This window comes from Anas acuta, chromosome 15, assembly GCF_963932015.1.
Source record: "Anas acuta chromosome 15, bAnaAcu1.1, whole genome shotgun sequence".
In the NCBI taxonomy this organism is placed as follows: Eukaryota; Metazoa; Chordata; class Aves; order Anseriformes; family Anatidae; genus Anas; species Anas acuta.
This window is the reverse complement of record NC_088993.1, coordinates 17,261,167-17,279,683: the sequence shown is the minus strand read 5'-3', so window position 1 is coordinate 17,279,683 and position 18,517 is coordinate 17,261,167. Positions and strand designations below refer to the sequence as shown.

The window sequence follows — 18,517 nt, the reverse complement described above, 5'->3', positions numbered from 1 at the left end:
ACGGCCCCCCCCGGCCCTCCCCCGGGTGCCGCAGCCGCACCGAGCCCCCCCCCCCCCGCCTTACCCCGCTCCGGCCGCACCGCGACCCCCCCGGGAGCCCCTCTCCAGGAGCCCCCAGCCCCGGGCACCCCCCCGCGCCCCCTCCCTTTCCTCCCCCCGGGTCCCCCAGCCCCCTCCCCGCGCTCCCGGCGCCCCCCCCTCTCCCGCCGGGGCTCCCGCCCCTCCGTGCCCCCCCCTCTCCCCCGTCTTTCCTCCCCCACTCCGCTCCTGCCGTGCGCCCCGGTGCGGCTCCCGACCGGCCGCGGTGCCCCCCCCCCCCTCCTCTACGCTCCCGGTGGGGCCCCCCCCGCCCCGCCGCGCCCCGCCCCGCCCCGGGCGCCCGCCGCCCGCCGCCGCCCCCGCCTCCGGAGCGGGCTGGGGAGGGGGGGGGGCCCCGCACCGAGCCGAGCCGAGCCGAGCCGAGCCGCGCCAGCCGCCCGCCCGCCCCTCGCCGCGGAGGATGCTCGGGCCGTGAGCCCGCAGCCGGCAGCCCCGGCGCCGCGGAGCCATGGGCAAGGACCAGGAGCTGGTGCAGGCGGTGAAGGCGGAGGACATCGCGGCCGTGCAGAAGCTGCTGCAGAGGCCCAAGCCCGGCAAAGCCAGTGAGTGCCGCGCCGCGGGGGCCGGGCCGAGCCGGGCCGGGCTGGGCGGGGGGCGGCGGCGGCCCCGGGCAGGGCGGTGGGGGGGGGGGGGGCCGGTACCCGCAGCCCCTCCCCGGCTCCGAGCATCCCCGGTGCGGCGCGGTGCGGTGCGGTGCGGTGCGGGTGGGGGCCCCCGGGCATCCCCGGCGGCGCCCCGGGGCTCGGCCCGGCTGGGAGGGGGGGGGGGGTCCGGTGGGGCCTCGGGGGGGGGGGCGGGCGGAGGCGGCGGAGCGACCCCCGGAGCCGCGCGGGTGCTCGGCGCTGCACGGGCTCGGCGGTCCCGGTGCAGCCCCGCAGCGCCTCCCGCACTGCCCGCGCCCCGGAGAGGCTCCGAGCCCCCCGGGGAGCCGCTGCAGCACGGGGGGGGTCGGGAAGGGAAAGGGTGGGGGAAAGCCGGGGGCATCCGTGCGCGGCTGTGTGCACGGACCCTGTGTGTGTGTGTGTGTGTGTGTGCGTGCACCAGGGCTGCCGCCGCCTGCACACATATGTGCGTGTGCCTGTGTGCAGCTGTGCCCGTGCTCGCCTGCGTGCGTGCCCGGCTGTGCGTGTGTGCCTGTGTTTGGGTGCGGGACTGTGTTTGTGTGCCGGTGTGTACCCTGGCATATGTGTGTTTGGATGTGTCTGTGTTGGTGTTTCTCCGTGTGGGGGTGTTTGGATGCAGCTCCACGGGTGTCTCCCCGCGAGCATCTCTGCGCCGGGCTGTGCACAGCTCTCCCAGGCGTGCACACCGCCGTGGACGGCCGTGCGCGAGGCTGCGGGGGTGTAGCTGTGCGTCTCCTCCGTGGGTACATGTGTGTGGCTCCGGGAGTGTCTGCTCTCTGTGCATTCCAACTGCTCTGCTGAGGCGTTTTACCCGGGACTGAATTATTCATGGTGCTGATGCAGCCGCAGGTTTCAGGCCTTGGCGTGCAGGGCTGGCGGGGCCGGGGGCTGTCCCTGGGCTCAGGCACGGCCCCCGGGGAGCACCCACATGGCACCGAGTCTCAGGGACGCTGCACGCAGCCCCGCCACTACCGTGCCCCCAGTCCTTCCCTCGGTGCCCCCCAAATGTGGGCACCCCCGTGGTCCCAGAGCTGTGTGGGGCTGGCACAGTGTCCCCTGATCCTGGCCACACAGGGGTGTTTCTGCCTGGCTTCTTTCTGAGCTGGCCCAGTGTGGGTGTCCCCTGTGTCCTGGTGCTGAGCAGGGCTGGCACAGCCTCCCCCATGTCCCCACTCCTGTGCAGGGCCAGCGTGGCATCCCCCATGTCCTGGTGCCATGCAGGGCCGTTGTTGCATCCCCTGTGCCCACAGCTGTGCAGGGCCAGCACGGTGTCCCTGTGTCTAGCTGCCATGCAGGACCAGCACGGTGTCCCCTGTGCCTTCAGTGTTCCTGCTGAGGAACCTCTGGAAGCCCCTGCTGAGGGCCTGTGCAGGGAGGGAACAGGCTCCAGCACCAAACCTCCTTCTTCCCAACCCATTTCAGGTGCTGCCACTTCGCAGCCTCCCAGAGCAGCACACGGGGACAGGAACCATGTGTGGCCCACACACTGTCCCCACGCACCCCTCCCAAGCCCCCACTGGCCTGGGCACACAGCTGGCATGGCTGTGACAAGAACCAGCGGTGCTGTGCCAAGTGCCACCACCTCCTCCTGCACCCATCTCTTCCCAGCCCCGCTCCATCGCATGTCCCACTGCGGAGCCCCCCGGGTGCTGTGCAGCAGGATGCCCGTGGGACCCAGCAGTGCTCCCAGTGCTGGGCTCCTGGGAAAGGGACAAGGGACCCCCATGATACTGAGCCTGGCACCGGGGGGATGCCCGCTGCAGGCCCAGCTGCTTGCCCCATGCCCTGGCCGGGCTGCACCTCTCCAGCTCTGCTGGAGTCCCCGGGGCTGTGCTGGGACTGGGCTGCTCCTGCTCCCAGGGGACCTGACCCAGAGCAGTGTGTGTGGCAGCGGGTGCCATGCTCCTGGCAGCAGCAGCAGGGCTGGGGGAGCGCTGAGCAGTGGCTGTCCCGATGCCGGGTGTCCCCGTGCCCCCTCTCCATGTGCCGTTCCCACGCGTGCCTCCGGTGCTCCCCGCGCTCTTCGGCACCGGGAAGATTTGTAACTCTAGCTCTGTTATCTGGATAATATCCTATTCATGTGGGGTTTAATAAATGAGATTTTAAAAATCCCTGCGTGAATTAACACGGGTTGCTATGGCGACGTGGGGCCCGATTTAGCAGAGTGGAGTAAGAGTTTGTGGGGCCCGGGCCGGCCGCAGCGCGCACCGCGTTCGCTTCCCGGGCATCCATAATTGATGAGGTTGTCTGAAAGTTACGCAAATCAGATGCAGGGATTTGGCAGCAAACTGTTTCCCTCCCTGTCCCCTCCTCCCTGGTGCTACCTCGAAGAATTGTAGTGACTTGGCGTTTTCACCTTGCCTCCCCAGCCTGGGCGCTGCGGGGCAGGACGGGGACCTGGGGCGTCCCCAGCAGGGGCTGTGCTGCCGCGTCCCCGTCCCAGGCCTTTGGGCAGCAGCAGATGGGGCTGTGCTGTGCTGGCAGGGGGGGTCCCTTGGTGGTGGCATTTTGGAGCAGGCGGGCTCCTTCTCTGCGAGGTTGCTGCTGCGCTCATTTTATCCACTTGGAAATCACTTCTGCATGGCCCCCCCATGCCGCGGGAGGGACCTGGAGCTGAGGGACGGGTCCTGCTGCCGAGCTTCTCCCACCCACCGTGCTGGGCACTTTGCAAATCACTTCCACGTGTGGCAGGTTTGTGCAGCACAGACATCCTGTCCCATGTCCTCATGTGCTGCAGGAGCTCTGGGTCCCTCTGTGGGGCTCCTGGAGCCGGGTGAGCTGCGCTGCCTGGCCGGGCTCACAGCTGGGCACGGGGCTCACCACCCTTCGGGACGCTGCCATCCCATGGGGACTGCTCCTGGGCCACGAGCTGGGGCACAGCTCCAGGAAGAAAAACTGCTTCGGCTGCCGTCCCAGCACGAAGGGGGCCAGCAGAGGCAACCCGGGGCCAGGAGGCAGAAGCCAGGAGCCAGACCCCTCTGGGGTCCCGGGCAGGGCCCTGCTGTGCCAAGGGGCTGGGTGTGAGCGGGACCCCTGGATGCAGCCCTCGGGGGAGGCCTCCTGCCCTCCGGCGTGTCCTCCTGCGCGGCGGCCAGTTAATTCCAGGTTTTTTTTTGCCTGCATTTGATTGCATTAATAATCTCCTCTGATAACAGTATTTAATAAAACCGGGCTAATATGGCGCAGTTAGGAAATGTCTTTGACATTTTACAATTCAATTTCCATGCAGTAAAAGGCAGGGCAGCTGCAAATCCAATTGTGGTGCAGTGCACAGGGCGCGTGTGGCCGGCAGCCGCCGGAGCTGCCCGATTCCCCTCAGCCCTCCAGCAACACAGGAAACTTCCCTGGCCGGCAGCCGCTGCTAATGGCTCCCGCTGCTGCACGAGGCAGCCCCTGCGTGCTGCAGGGAGAGCCCGGGCACCATCCAGCCTCCCTGGGCAGCGGGAGGGATCCTACAAGTGCCACCAGCCTCCAGCGGGGCCAGGCTGGAAAGGGCTGTGGGGCCGGATCCTGCGGCAGCTCGGCCAAGTGCCCCTGGTGATGGTGCTGGGAGCCTCCATCACTCGGCTGGACACTGTTCTCCCGGCCCCCCCGGCCCCCTCAGCACAGATTGAGGAGTGAAGCACTACGGGGAGATGGCAGCATGGAGTCCGAGGGGCCGGGTGGCTGCCGTGCGTAACGACGTGTCAGTGCTTCCCCAATAAACTTCTTTTCGGGGTTTATAACCTGCGTGTGAAACCTCGCACCGAGCAGGGACTTGGCAGCTGGGAGCACGCCGACATGCGCCAAGTTTCCTTCCAGAGGGGGATTATTACTCAGCCCGGGGTGACATGTATTTATTTTACATTTTCTTGCATCTCTCTGGCTGGGCTGAGGCTGCCGGCACGAGCCCTCCCCTTCCCTCCTGCTCCCGTTTTGGGGCCGGCTGCGGGGCCTGGGCAGCAGGGAATGTGGGCCAGCGGCTCGGCGCCCAGCCCCAGGCTCCCTCACTGGCCTGGATTTCCTCACGGCAGTCCCGAATTCACCTGGTTTGACACCAATTAGCCCTGTGCCGGCGCCGTGGCCCCTTGCGCTGGGGCTCTCGCAGTGCTTCCCGCCCGGGGACCTTGCTGGTGGCCGCGCTGTGCTCCCGGTGCTGCCGGTGCCACCGCGCTCCCCGAGCAGCCGAGGCTCAGTGGTGGGGCGATGCCGCAGGGCACGGCCAGGACCGGGCTGCTCAGGAGGGGGCTGGTGCCGTGGGGGGCTCGGGGTCCGGCGGTGCCGTAGGGCCGGGTGCTGCGGCCCCAGCTCCCCCTCCACAGCCGCCCTGCGGTTTCCCGTAGCCAGCCTGGCGTCTGGCTTTCTGCTGCTCGGGCTGCACTCCCTTTAACCCTTCCCTTCCCTCCCCAGCCTCCGGGAAGGGCTGCGAGCACCTCTGTGGCTCGGTGCCCCCGGGTGCCCCCAGCCCTCTGCGCTCCCCTGTGCCCACGGGGCCCTGCGGGTGGCTGCACGTGCGTGATGAGGCCACGAGGCAGCCCCAGTGGTGATGCCCATGGATGTGGCTGCGTGGCAGTGCCAGGGCCCCGTGGGTGCCCGTGGGGCAGTGGGTGCAGCGGGAGCCCACCCCAGAGCCGTGTCCGTGGGGTCCTCGGTGTCGGACACGCGGCAGGCAGGGGCTGTGGTCCCACTGGTGGTGTGGGGCTGGGGGCAGTGTGGGGCTGGGGGCAGTGTGGCTGTGGGGCCGTGCCCAGTTTGCTGCTGTGCTCTTCCTGCTGGTGTGGGTTTGGGGAGTGGGGTGTGCCCGAGGTCCAGGGCTGCTGTCTCTCTTGCTGGGCGCTCACCACAAACCCACTCCGCGCTGGCTTTGCCACGCTGGGCAGCTAAAGGTGCCTTTCACAAGTGTTCAAAGCACCATCAGGAGAGCACTAAAGAGTGAATTTGCAGATATTTAATGGCCGGTCTGTGCTACTGCTGGGCCGGGCTCCTGCAGGTGAGGAAAAGGGGCTGGGAATCAAAAACTGCTTGTGCTCTGCTCGGACACTGCTGCCCCGTGCCTCCATCCCTGCGCTGTTCCGCTGCTCCAGACCGGTGTGCCAGGAGGCTGTGCTGTGCCAGGCCGGTCACCGAGCTGGTGAGCAGCACCAGCACCCAGCTCTGCCCCGGTCACCGTCCTGCCCGCAGTGGGGACACGAGCAGGACTTGCTTTCCCGGCCCTCCTCGCCCAGAGGGCTGCAGGCAGCACAGCCTGCCCGGCAAGGGGCCGGTGCCACCGGCAGGTCAGCTCCTCGTGCCAGGCTGAGAGGGATCTTTAAGCTGTAATGAAATGTTAATAGTATTTTCCAACTCAATACGGGAGTAGAAAATGAGGTGTTTAACACCAGGCTCTGCAGCGACAGGAGCAATCAGCCTGAAAAATGGGAAGTCAGGGACGCAGTGCCGGCCTCGGCACGGCCTGCTGCTCCAGCACCATGACGGATGGATGCCGGGCCTGGGGCGAGCCGCACGGCCGGGGGAGCACAGTGCCGGCACGCTGGGGGTGAGCGGCTGGCGGGGGGGTGCCCCCTCTGCCCACGTCTCCTTGGGCCGTGCCAGCAAGGTCACAGCGGCCACAGGGTGAGAGCAGGGCCCTCGCAGTGGGGATGGAGGTGGTGGGGGGGCTGCTGCGCCCTGCGTGCTGCTGGGACCCTGGGTGCTGCCGGGACCCCGGCTCTGTGCCCTGCGTTGGCCCAAATCAGCCCGAGACAGAGCAGTTTGGGGTCAGTGTGCAGCCACCGTGGGTGCTGCCTCTCTCTCTGCTGCTTTCTGTGCCCCCAGCTGGCTGCTCTGCTCTGGTTTTGCTCTGCCAGCCTGCCTGTGTGCCCCTGTGCACACGTGTGTGCATGTATGTGCCTGTGTGCAGCCATGTGCATGCGTGTCCATCAGCTCCCACGTGCATCATGCACCCCTGCACATCCCTGTGCACCGTGTGCATTGTGTGCATGCGCTGTCCCTGTGCATCCCTGTGCATCCATGTGCATCTCTGTGCTCTCTGTGCATGCCCTGCCCCTGTGCATCCATGTGCACCACATGCCTGTGGCCGTCTCCGCCGGCCGCATCGGCAGCGCCTCCTCCTTGGCCTGGCGTGGGGCTCGGCGCTGGGGACGGCTCTCGGCGGCAGCCGCCGGCTGATCCCTTCCAGATGTGGCTGTCGGGAGCCCGGCTCCGCGCCGCCTCCTCACCGAAGCCCACGTAGGTTTGGGCCCGTTCCTGGCGGAGCAGCTGGAGCGCACAAAGCAGCGCCTGCCCGGCTCCTGCATTGCAGCTGGGCTGTTTACGGCGTGCTCCTCGCGGCTCTGTGCTGCTCGTCAGCAGCTCTTCTTCCGGCTGTCTCTGCTCCGGTGCTCGCAGACCCTGAGCTTGTCTCTCAGTGAGCCCTCCCCACCTGGCTCCCCAGCCAGCTCCCTCCCAGCGTGTGCCGTGCTGGGGACACTGGGCACACTGGGAGCAGACCCGCGAGCCCTGTCCTTGCCCCGCAGCGCTGTGAGGCCATGAGGAGCAGCGTGCCCCTGCAGCTGGCTGCCCCGGGTGGCTGCACAGCATCCCCCGGCTGCACAGCATCCCCCGGCTGCACAGCATCCCCTGGCTGCACAGCATCCCCTGGCTGCACAGCACCACCCTGCTGCACGTCCCCACGCTGCGCCCGCCTGGCCACGGTGCTGAGGGCGCGTGGTGGGCATGGAGAGGTTGGCAGTGCTGGGGGAGGTGGACCAGGCTGCCCCATGGACGAGGACAGATGACAGCACCCCAGGCGCTGTGTTTAAAGCAGCCCCTGGAGCCTCCTTTGGCAGGGCAAGGTCTGGGAGCTCAGGTCCCAGCCCCGCAGCGGTGCGGAGTTCCCTGGTGCTTTTCTGGGCTCTCTGCACGCACCCAGAGGCACAGGCTCTGTGTCTGCCAGGGAGCTCCCCAGCGCTTTCCAGCAATGCCTGGGCTGCAGCTGGATTCGTGGGAGGCCAGATGATAGCAAGGGGCATTAGTTAATGATGCTCCAAGATACTCAAGGATCCCGGTCCCTTTCTGCTGCCCAGCGGGGCTGAGGCTGGACCTCCTGACCCTCCCTGGCCCTGGGAAGGAGGCGAGGGACAGGGACAAGTTCAGGGGGACAGGGACAGGGACAGGCAGGGCTGTGTCTGCCCCGGGGTGCAGGCAAGCAGTGCCAACACCTTCCCTTCTCCGCTCCCCCAGCCCTGACCCAGGCGTGCTCGTCTGCCCCCACCCCCAGCGCGCAGCAGCCTCGCCGTGTTGGCGGTGCCTCCTTCCAGCCGGTGTGATTACTGAAAATTACCTGTTTAACATCGCCCTGGAGCTGGGAGAATAGACTTTCAATTAAGGCTCCATGAAAACAGCACCAGCACGGATTTCAGCGGAGCCGGGGGTGGGCGTGCGGCTGGCGTGGGGCCGGCGGGGCGCTGCGGAGCCTCGAGCCCCCCTGCGGCACGCGGTGCTGGGACCGCCACCTCGCTGCCCTGCCCGTGCTGCTGTTGCCCTCCCCACGGTCCCAGCCACACAGGGGGACAGCAGGGTGACAGCAGGGTGGCTGCAGTGCCGGTGACACACGGCACCACGCGGCAGGGGTCAGGTGAGGATACGTCCTGGTGGCGCGAGGGAGCGGGGATGCTCACGGAGCTGCTGCTGAGCGCCGCTGCCCCGGCACGGCTCTGGTGGGCACCACAGGGTCTCCTGACAGGAGGATCTGAGGTTTGGCACGGCCACGGTCAAGGTGGCTGGGTCTGGCCCCAGCTGCTCAGCAGCTTGGCTGTGCTCTGGGTGTCCCCCGGTCCCCTCTGCCTGTCTCTCTGCGCTCTGTCCTCCCCCATCCGTGCCATCCCTGCCTGCCCTGGCGGCCTGGAGGGACAGCCCGTCCTTCCTCCCTTTGGTTCTGAAAGTTTCCTTTTTATAAAAAATACAAAGGAGTCCCCGCTGCCTCTTGAAAGCTGCATTTAAGTTGCTTCATTCTGGCCCCAGGGGACAGCCCTGCGCTGCTGCAGCACCGTGACTCAGGCTGCCACGGCCTATTGATTTTGAAGTGCAGATTTCTCGGCTCCCCAGGGAAGGCTCCGCGCGACGGCCGGGGCATCCGGAGCAATCCGTGCCCATGGCCAGGGCGGCCCCACGCTGCCCCTCGGCCTCCCCCCGGAGCTGCTTTTCCCTGGGGACAGCCCTGCTGCACCCAGCCGCTCGGCAGCCTCCGCAGCCCTCCTGCACCCGGTGTCATCGGGTTGAGGATGGGACCCACAGCACCCTGGTACGGGGAAGGAGGGACTCCCCGTGAGAGCTGTGGGTCCCTCACATGCTGAGCACGGGGCCAGCAGCTCCCAAAGCACGCGGGGATTTGGAGAACAGCTTGTGCCGGGCAGCGGGATCCAGCTGTGCTGAGCACTGTCCAGCTGTGCCGGGCAGTTATCCAGCTGTGCGGGGCAGTTGTTGTCCAGCTGTGGTGAGCAGAGGCTGTGCCGGGTGGCTGCAACCTGAGGTGGGCACCGAGCATCCAGCTGCAGCGTGTCCGTCCCAGCCCCGCTCCTCTTTGCCCCAGGCAACCCCTTCCTGTGCAGGCAGCACACAGCCCTGCTTCAATCGCATCTCGCCAGCAGCCCGCGAGCTGCCCGGTGCATTATTTATACAGTCAACATTGATCAGAAGATGATAATGGCTTCATTAGCATCTCAGCATAGCGCGGGGCTCGCTGCTTGGCACGACCTTGGCTGCAGGAGCACAGGCACGTTGCTGTCGGACAGCAGCGAGGAGCGGCCCCCCCCCTGGCACAGCCTGCAGTGTCCCGGTCCTCGCTGGCCACGTCCCCCCGTCACCTCCACGCGTTCCCCGGGGGCACACGCATGAGCAGAGCACGTGGCCACACGTTCTGCCCATGCGCGTGCCCGTGGGGACCCGGTGACACAGAGCAAGTCGGACTGCTCTTGCCAGGGCTCCTCATGCAGCGCGAGCTTCCAGCGCCCGTTGTTGGCGTGGCACTCGTCAGCAGGGATATAATTAAGAGCAGCTATTTTGGATGCTTCCTTTATCTGGCAGCTCGCAGCGATGTCACTGCAGGATCCCCCCGCACCCTCTGAAGTTGGTGCCGTGATCTTCGGTGCCTGGGGGCTGTGGCCAGGCTGGGGTCGGGCACACGGAGCTGTGGGCACCCTGCGGGGTCACCCCGTCACCCCCCGGCTCATTAGCGGCCGCCGAGCCGGGGAGGCGGGGGGGGCAGCCGCAGCTTTCCCCTCATTAAGCGGCTGTTGATTTCGCGGAGGTTGGAGCCATCTGCTCGGTGCAGCCTCCCTCTCCCTGCTCCTGGCACGCCGCGGCCACCCAGCCCTGCCGGGGGGAGCGGGCCGGGACGCCTGCGTGCCGCGGGGCCGCTCTGCTCCCTGCGCTTCGGCAGCGGGGGCCTGGCAGGGAGCCCCCCAGGACCCTGGCTGGGATCGATCGCTGCTGGCGCTGTGCTGGCTGTGAGCGCAGGGGGTTGGCAGGATGGCACGCTGCCGGGAAGGGAGAGGAGCCCCCGGGCAGGGCTGTGCGCTGAGGCCCTGTGGTGCCTGGTCCTGTGCGCAGCAGGGCTGGAACAGGCAGGCAGGGAGCTCCCCGTGGCAGGCACCGGGGTGCCAGCAGCCAGGCACAGCACTGGGGGGTCCAGGCGATGCGTGGCTGGGTGCTGGGGCCCAGCAGCGTGGCTCCCCCCAGCACACCCAGCTCAGCCAGTGCATCGTCCCCATCACGGGCATCCTGCCCTGTGGGAGTGTGCGGGGCTGGGCAGGGCAGCGCGCCTCCACCGCTGCACACCGGGCTCTGAATTCAAGCGTGCACTGAGCTGCTGCGATCCCGTCGCTTAAGTAAAGGCATTTATGGGAGTAGTAGCTGGGATTAGCTCCCCGAGGCGGTGTTTACACGCAGCAGACTCTGTTTATAGTCGGTGTCTATGGCAGATGTCTGCGTCTCTCTGTGTGCACAGCAATCTCTGGCTGAGGATGGACCGGCAGTGCTGGGGCTCGGATCCCGGAGCAGCTCAGTTCCCTCCCCTGGAGCAGCTGATCCCATCCTGCTGGGCACTGCCAGGCCCCTCGGGATGCTGTGGGGTGCACACTGCTCGTGATGGCACAACCACCAGGGAGCAAAGAGGGGACTCTGGGGTGCCCCAAGGACAGGGCTGGGCTCACTTGTTCTGAGCAAGGCCCCAGCTTTGGGGGTGCCACTGTCCCCCTGTGCTGCAACACGTGCCCATGGCCCTGGCTTCTGCAGCACGCGAGCAGGACAGGACAGCACTCGGTGCCCACGGGTACCTGGTGCTCTCTGTCACTGCTCCGGTGGCCCTGGCAGGGAGGAGAGCCGGGGCTGTGCCGTGCGGGTGAGATGCAGCAGCAGGCTCAGCGGCCGTGCAGGAGCTGTGCTCTCCTCCCCCTCTGCCCATCGCTTTTTGTGTCCGGTATTTTTAATTGGCAGTGTTCTCAGCTTCCTCTCCTCTCCCTCGTTAGATGGAATTTTCCTGGTTCTTCCATGCCATTAACGAGCTCTCTCATGCCTCGCCCCCTCCAAGCAGGCCGCGCATCCCGCGCCGTGCCTGAGACTGCCCCGGGCTGCAAACCCAGGAGTGTGCTTGGGGCGCTCCCCAGGATGCCCACCCTGCTCCCCAGGGCACCCATCCTGCTCCCCGGGCTCCTGGGAGCTGTGAGCACCTGGCTGTGCTGTGCCATGCCCCGTGCCAAGGTGTGCCATCAGCTGGACCCCTGACGAGGAGCGGGGCAGCCTCTGCGCCAGGCAGGCATGCTGCTTTGTTACGGGGGGGGTTAACTGCAGGTTTGTGGGGCCACATGGCCACAAGGGCTTGGCTTGAGGCCCCTGGGGAGCCTTGGTGGTGTGGCCTGCACATTGCTGCTGTCTATCCTGCCCTGCCCAGAGCTGGGGCGCTGCTGGTGCAAAGCCCTCGTCCATCAGGGGCCCTGGTGCTGGCGCAGGCGCGGGGCTGGTGCTCCGCAGGAGATGGAGCCGCGCCGGCTCTTGCCATCTGGGGCCGTGGCGGGGGCGGTGGGGGTGCCAGCCACTGTCCGTGTGAGCCGTCCGTGCGAGATGTCCGTGTGAGATGTTGGTGTGAGCTGTCCGTGTGAGCTGTCCGTGTGTGATCCATCTGTGTGAGCTGTCCGTGTGAGCTCTCCGTGCTGCTGTCTGCACCTCACCGTGCCACGGGGCGCACCCCGGGGTGCTGCACCCTGGAGGCACGGGACCACAGGCTGCTCCCTCCGGGGACACTGGCAGCCACCCAAGCAACTGGCACCCACGTAAGGACCTCTCCCCATCAGCGTGACCCGTACCTCGGCCGTGTGTGAAGCCGAGAAGCCGCGCTGGGCCCCGAGCTCTCCGCAGCGCTGCCGAGGCGAGGGGGGTGCAGCGGGGCTCGCGGTGCGCACGGCCGCTGCCAGGGTTTTAACGAAAGTCAAACCGCTGCGCGGCTGGAAGTCACTGACTAAGCACTTGGCACGAGCATTTATTGAAGTGCTAAACAGATTTTGGCAGCGGCAGCCTCTTCTGCAGGTGCAGGGAGAAGAGTTCCTCCGCGATGGTTTATTCAGCTCGCTCGGCCGATGCCTTTTTGGCCGGAGCTGGGGGCTGCCATGGGTGCAGCCTGGGCTCTGCGTGACACCACCCAGCCTGGGGACAGGGCTGCTGCTCCGTGTGTCCCCCCACGCTGCCCAGCAGCCCCCGGCGAGGTGGGGACAGAGGTGACACGGCAGCCGCCCCCCCCCCGTGCTGCTGCTCCCTGCCTGCTGCCGGAGGAATGAGCTGCTGCATCCTCGGGGAGCTGTGTCCCTGATTTGGGTTTAAAGAAGGCACTTTGGGCCTTAATAGCAGATAATTAGGAACTGCTGCCTGGGAAATTAGCCCGTGCCAGTCCCAGCTGGGATCGCAGGGTGGGCGCGCGGGGATCAGCACAGCAGGGCGCAGCAGCCCGTGCTGCCGATCCCTAGGGGAAGCCCCTCGCCAGGAGCAGCCCGTGGGAGAGGGCAGGCACCGCGGCCCTGCTGCCGCCTGTCTGTCCGTCCGTCCGTCTGTCCTGCAGGGGCAGCGAGTGGGGCCCGTCTCAGGGCCAGGGCTGAAGACTGGAGCCAGTGTTGGGCGCGGGGCCGCTCCTGCACCCGCGCCAGCGCGCTGCCTTTGTCCGCTGGCGATTTGCATCGCGGAGGGCGGCTCGGCCCCTCTCCCAGGAGCCGCTCATTGGGGCGGCAGCGGGCAGCGGAAGCGGCCCTGGGCACCTCTCCACCGGCCCTGAATGGCACCTTTGTTGGGGAGCCTGGCGGCAGCCCTGGGCTGCCGGGCACCCGCTCGGCCCCGGTGCCGGGGCTGTGGTGCCAGCAGCGCCCGGCCCTTCCCGGGGTGCTGCAGCAGGGATGGGGCACGGGGGCTGTAACACCCCGGGGTCCGGCTGCACTGACGTGGGGGTTTTGCTGGAAGCCTTCGTTAAACTGGTGTGTGCTGCCAGGGCGAGGGGTCTCCCTGTCACGGGGGCTGTGTGGGGCTGTGTGGGGTTCACTCAGTGGTGTCCCATCCCTCCCCACACCATGGGGACCCCGCGGTGCCCCTGCCCATCCCACAGCCGCCCCATTTCCCCGCATGCCAGGAGGAGAGGCTGGGAACCTGATGGGTGGGTGCTGGTATCTGTTGCTATTCCAAAGACGTCCTCCTTATCTGTCACCCATCGGCGCCGCTAACACGTGTCCCGCTGGTCGGGCTGTCTGCTCGCTGATGGAGCGCACCACGGAGCTGCTGCCGGGGCACGCCGAGCCCGCTGCCTCCGCGTGGGCAGGGAGAAACTTCTGCCACAGCCCAGCACCACCCGCAGCACGTGTCCCTTTGCAGGGCCGGCTCCTGCCTGCCCCGGGGAGCCCAGAGGGGCAGGAGACTGGGATGGAGCCCTGGAGCCCTCAGGGGTCAGCGCCAGGCACAGCCCTGGCCAGCGGCAGGGCCGGCAGAGCCTGGTCCCCAGCTCCAGGCTCCTCATCTGCATGCACCTGGCCCCGTCTGTGCCGCATGGACGGGGATTTAAAATTCAATCAGGGCTTTACGTGCTCGGAGGAGCTGTGACTGCTCAGGCACCGACTTTACTTGCTCACGGTCCCTGCTGCTGCAGTGAGACCTGCCCTGTGCTGCAGTGAGGGCACAGGGCAGGGGCTGGGGGCACCGCGCTGCCCCGGGTGCGGCCACCCCCAGCCCTGCTCCTGCGCCCCAGCCCTGGAAGCAGGCAGGGGGGTGCCGAGAGCCGCTGGTGCGTGGAGCAGGGTGTCCTGGCAGGGCTGGGGACCCCGCTCCAGGCCGCTGGCACGTGCAGATGCCCGCGGTGGGACAGCAGGAGCTGCTCGCTGCCTGCACCTGGCGGGCGTCCCGCTGCGCCCCGGTTTGCTGACGCAGCATTTTGTGCCGTGTAATTGAATATCGCGCTCAGATGCTGATAAGGAGAAGTGGAGCTCGCAGCAGGAGCGAGGTCCTGGCAGCCCCAGGGCACAAGGAGCGGCTCCTCTGCTCTGCTCTCCCCTTCCCCAGCTGAAATAACCCCTTCCAGGGCCCTGCCTGCCATCAAGTGCCTGTCCCCCCACATGCCTCCAGGCCTGTCCTTCCTCTCCGCAAGCCCTTCAGCAGCCACATCCCGTGGGCAGGGGGATGGGGATGGGGACAGGGACATGCTGCTGCTGCCTGCTGCCTGTAGCCAGGCTGGGGATGGTCTCCGAGGCAGGATGCAGCCGGGTGACGCGGGGACACCACAGGGCCTGGGGTCCCCACTCCTCCCAGGGCTGCAATTTCGCCTGGGGGTGTTGCAAGGGCTGTGTCTCTGCCTGGCCTTTGGCCTCGCTCCTCTTCCTGCCAGGCTGCCTGCTGAGGGTGCAGGATGTCCCAAGGACAGTGCCCACATCCCCTGCTCCCAGGCACTGTGTGGGTCCCCAGCCCGTGGCTCTGCACCAGGGATGCAAGGAAAAGCACTTTCACTGAAAAGCCTGAGTGGCGTTTGTGGGTAAATCTTATGTAAATCTGGCTCCATCCATCTTCGCTGGGCTAATTGGATTGCTCCGAGGGGCTTAATTTCCTCACGCCTTCACCAGGAGTCAGACTCGGGGCAGCAGGGTGCTGGGCTGCACGGGGCAGGGACGCAGGCAGTGCGGGGCTGGGGGCATCCCAGGGGTCCTGCAGGGTGAAGGAGCAGGGAAAGGACACCCAGGAGAACCCCACACCAGCCCTAGGGCTGCCAGCACCAGTCCCCTTCACCCCTAAGCCTGGGGCTATGGGCATCCAACCCATGGGACAGGGGGTAAAGCTCTCCTGCAGCTGTGCCGCGCTCCCCAGCGCCCAGCCCGCGCCCCTCTGCCCCCTCTCTAACATCCTTTTCCCTCTCCCTCTCCCAGAGCTCCTCGGATCGGCGAAGAGAGTCAACGTCAACTTCCAGGACACTGACGGGTGAGTGGGAGCCCTGCTCCCGGGGAGCGTGCAATGAGGCGTGTGTGCCCTGGGGTGTGCGTGCCCTGGGGTGCAGCGAGCAGGGTGTGGGTGCCCCAGGGCCGTGCACTGCAGGGCGCAGCTGCAGGGAGCATCCCCAGGGGTGTGCCGGGCTCCCCGGTGCCATGCAGTGGAGGTGCCGGTGCCTGTGCCCCCCACGTGTGCTTGCACGGAGCTGCCACGAGCACCAGGGGAGGTGAGGGCTGACGGGCAGCCGAGGCGCTGTGCTCCTGCCCCTCGCCCCAGGCAGTGCACGTGGGAGCAGCCATCCCCGCTGCCCGCCCTGCACCCCCCAGCCCGCACGTGTGCGTGTGTGCGTGCATGGGTGGGTGCAGGCAAGCGTGCGGATGCGCAGCTGAGCGTGCGTGTGCATGCAGGCGTGCCGGTGTGGGCGAGCGTGCATGCGGGGCCGTGGCAGCGCGTGGGCACTCCGGCCAGCACCGGGGAGGGTGCATGGCGCTGGCTGTGTGGGCAGCACAGGGGCTGTCCCCCAGTGTCCCCCCCTCGCACACTTGCACAGGGTCTGAGCGTCACGGCAGGGCTGGGGCAGCGGCGGGGAGCTGCCTGCACCCTGCCTGCACCCTGCCTGCGGCTCCCAGCTGGCTCGGGGGGTCAGGAGCAGCCTTGCAGTGGGCAGTGTCCTCCTCCCCGGGGCTGTCTCAGTTTCCCCGTCTCTCCTTCATTTGCTGCTCCACAGTGGTGAGCAGTGTGCGGGTGTCCCATGCTCGCAGGGGACGCGGTGCCCTGCACAGCGCGGGGCCCTGCAGACGGCCCTGCCGTGCACGGGAGAAGCCCCCGAGGCAGCCCGGGGGCGGAGGGGGGGGGGTTGCTGTGATTTGCACCATCTTGAGCCGATTTGAACGGGGCGCTGGAGCGGAAAATGCTGACATTTCCAGGCAGACGCTGGGGATCGGCCTCCTGAGCGAGCTGTCTGCTCGCATCGCGGCTCCGGTGCGGGAGCGAGCGGGGAACCGCAGGCATTGGGGCCACGGTGCCCAGAGCACGCTGTGGGGTGGGGGCACAGCCCCACTCCAATGGGGTCCCGGTGACGGGGGTGTGACAGGATCCCAGTCCCACCGCCCACCTTTGGGTACGGGGTCCCTGGGGGCCAGGAGGTCCTGCTGGGTCCCGCAGCCCCTTCCCATGCTCTGGTGGCACCGGGGAGCCCCGGGGAGGGTCTGGGGGTGCCGTGCACAACCAGGGCCCGGAGCAGCAGGGCGGTGGGCGCGAGCGCAGCCGTGCGGAGGATGCCGCTGCCGCGAGAAGCAAGTAGGTCAGCTCCTGCCGGGAGCCTCCCGGCTCGGCGGCGCTGTGTGGAAGCAGAGCAGGGTGCAGCACAGCGGGGCGAGGGGCTTTCCCAGCCCCCCGGGTGGGTTGGTACGGGGCAGGGGCACCGCGGCCATCTGGCAGCCTGCCCCCCCCGCACCAGTGCCCACAGCCGCATCGCCTGGGCCAGGCTGGGGGAAGTGGGTCAGCGGGGGGGCACCTCCCTGGCGCCAGCCCCCCCGGTGCCTGCCCCTTCCCCAGCGGTGCCTGGCCCTTTGCCTGCAGCCCCTTGGGCTTGCAGCAGCCGCAGGGAAGTGCCTCGGGTGCTTGGGTCTCGCTCCAGCACCCCACAAACCAGCCCCACCAGCCCCTGCTCCTGCGGTGCAGATTTACGTGTTTTCACCCAACATCCACAGCCGTGTCCCACCACACCAGGCCACGAGCCTGTCCTGGGGCTGCAGCACCCCAGGAGAAGCTAAATAAAGCTAAATAATGCTGAAAAAAGCTAAATGAAGTGGCTCAGCTGAGGCTCTTTGAGCGCAGACAGCACAGCACCATGTCATGCGTGCATGGCTGGGGACAGCGTGGGCGCCCTGGGGTGCCACAGGGGGTGCAGGCTGGAGGGGGCAGCCCTGCTGGAGCAGTGGCCACAGCCCCCTGATGCCAGAATCTGTCCCCAGATTCTCTGCCCTGCACCATGCGGCGCTCAACGGGAACACCGAGCTCATCTCGCTGCTGCTGGAGGCGCAGGCTGCGGTGGACATCAAGGACAACAAAGGCGAGTGCCCGGGGCCACGCCACCCCCAGGCTGGTGCGCAGGGCAGAGCCAGCGCTGGGTGCCCTGTGCCTGGCTGCCGGCACACCGGGGTGGGAGGTGAGGGGGGCCCCTGGTGGGACGTGGGGGCTGCATCCCCTGCGGGGTCCTGCCCGGTGCCCCCGGCCCTGCGCCCCTTGGCAGGCTGTGTCCAGGTGGGTTATGTGCTCACCCCCTGCTCGTCCCGCCCGCAGGCATGCGGCCCCTGCACTACGCGGCTTGGCAAGGCAAGAAGGAGCCCATGAAGATGGTGCTGAAGGCAGGGTCCTCTGTGAACATCCCATCAGACGAGGGACAGATCCCCCTGCACCTGGCGGCACAGCACGGGCACTACGACGTGGTACAGCGGGGCCGCGGTGGGGCAGGGGTGGCACTGGGGCGCAGTGGGGGGGCGGTGGGGCCGTGCCACCCCCCCCCTGCCCCTGCTCGTGCCCCTCACCGTGCTCGGGTCCCTCCCCTGCAGTCCGAGATGCTGCTGCAGCACCAGTCCAACCCCTGCATCATGGACAACTCGGGGAAGACGCCGCTGGACTTGGCGTGCGAGTTTGGCCGGGTCGGGGTGAGTCCCCGCAGTGCTGGGCCCCTAAAGGCAGCTCGGGGAGTGGGGGGTCCCCGGCGAGGCCCTTGGGGTAAGAGGCACCCGGGGGTGGGCACAGGGCGGCTGCAGGGAGGGCAGCAGGGGGACACCTCCTGCTCCCACGTCCCATGGGGTGGCCGGGCGCAGGGCGGGTGTCTGTGCGTGGGGCCCTGCAGCCCCGGCAGGCGGCTGAGCCGTCTTTGCAGCCCTGCTCCGTCTGTGTTTGCTGATCCAGGTGGTCCAACTGCTCCTGAACAGCAACATGTGCGCGGCGCTGCTGGAGCCCAAGCCGGGGGACACCACCGACCCCAACGGCACCAGCCCCTTGCACCTCGCGGCCAAGAACGGCCACATCGACATCATCCGGTGCGTGCCCGGGGCCGTGGGGAGCGGGGACAGCACCGGCCCTGTGCCCCCCCCACCCCGCTGACCCCTCCGTGCGCCCGCAGGCTCCTGCTGCAAGCTGGCATCGACATCAACCGGCAAACCAAGGCGGGCACGGCCCTGCATGAGGCGGCGCTGTGCGGCAAGACCGATGTGGTGCGGCTTCTGCTGGATGTAAGGGCCCCCCCGGCACCCCCAGCACAGGGAGGGGACACAGGAGGGGAGCAGCCCCGTGGACGGGGGGTGCGGAGCAGCGTGTGCACCTCC

General features: G+C 67.9%; 1 protein-coding gene across 2 annotated transcripts in view; it reads left to right on the top strand.

Annotated features, from left to right (window-relative positions):
* Positions 1-386: 386 nt before the first annotated feature.
* CASKIN1 (CASK interacting protein 1) overlaps positions 387-18,517 on the top strand; it is a 32,151-nt gene continuing 14,020 nt past the window's right edge. For both annotated transcript variants that reach the window (XM_068699958.1, XM_068699956.1), the window contains exons 1-7: positions 387-641; positions 15,119-15,170; positions 17,156-17,253; positions 17,484-17,629; positions 17,753-17,848; positions 18,102-18,232; positions 18,316-18,424. In XM_068699958.1, coding sequence (XP_068556059.1) covers positions 548-641; positions 15,119-15,170; positions 17,156-17,253; positions 17,484-17,629; positions 17,753-17,848; positions 18,102-18,232; positions 18,316-18,424 — 726 coding nt within the window. In that variant the 5' untranslated portion in view covers positions 387-547. The remainder of the gene's footprint in view (positions 642-15,118; positions 15,171-17,155; positions 17,254-17,483; positions 17,630-17,752; positions 17,849-18,101; positions 18,233-18,315; positions 18,425-18,517) is intronic.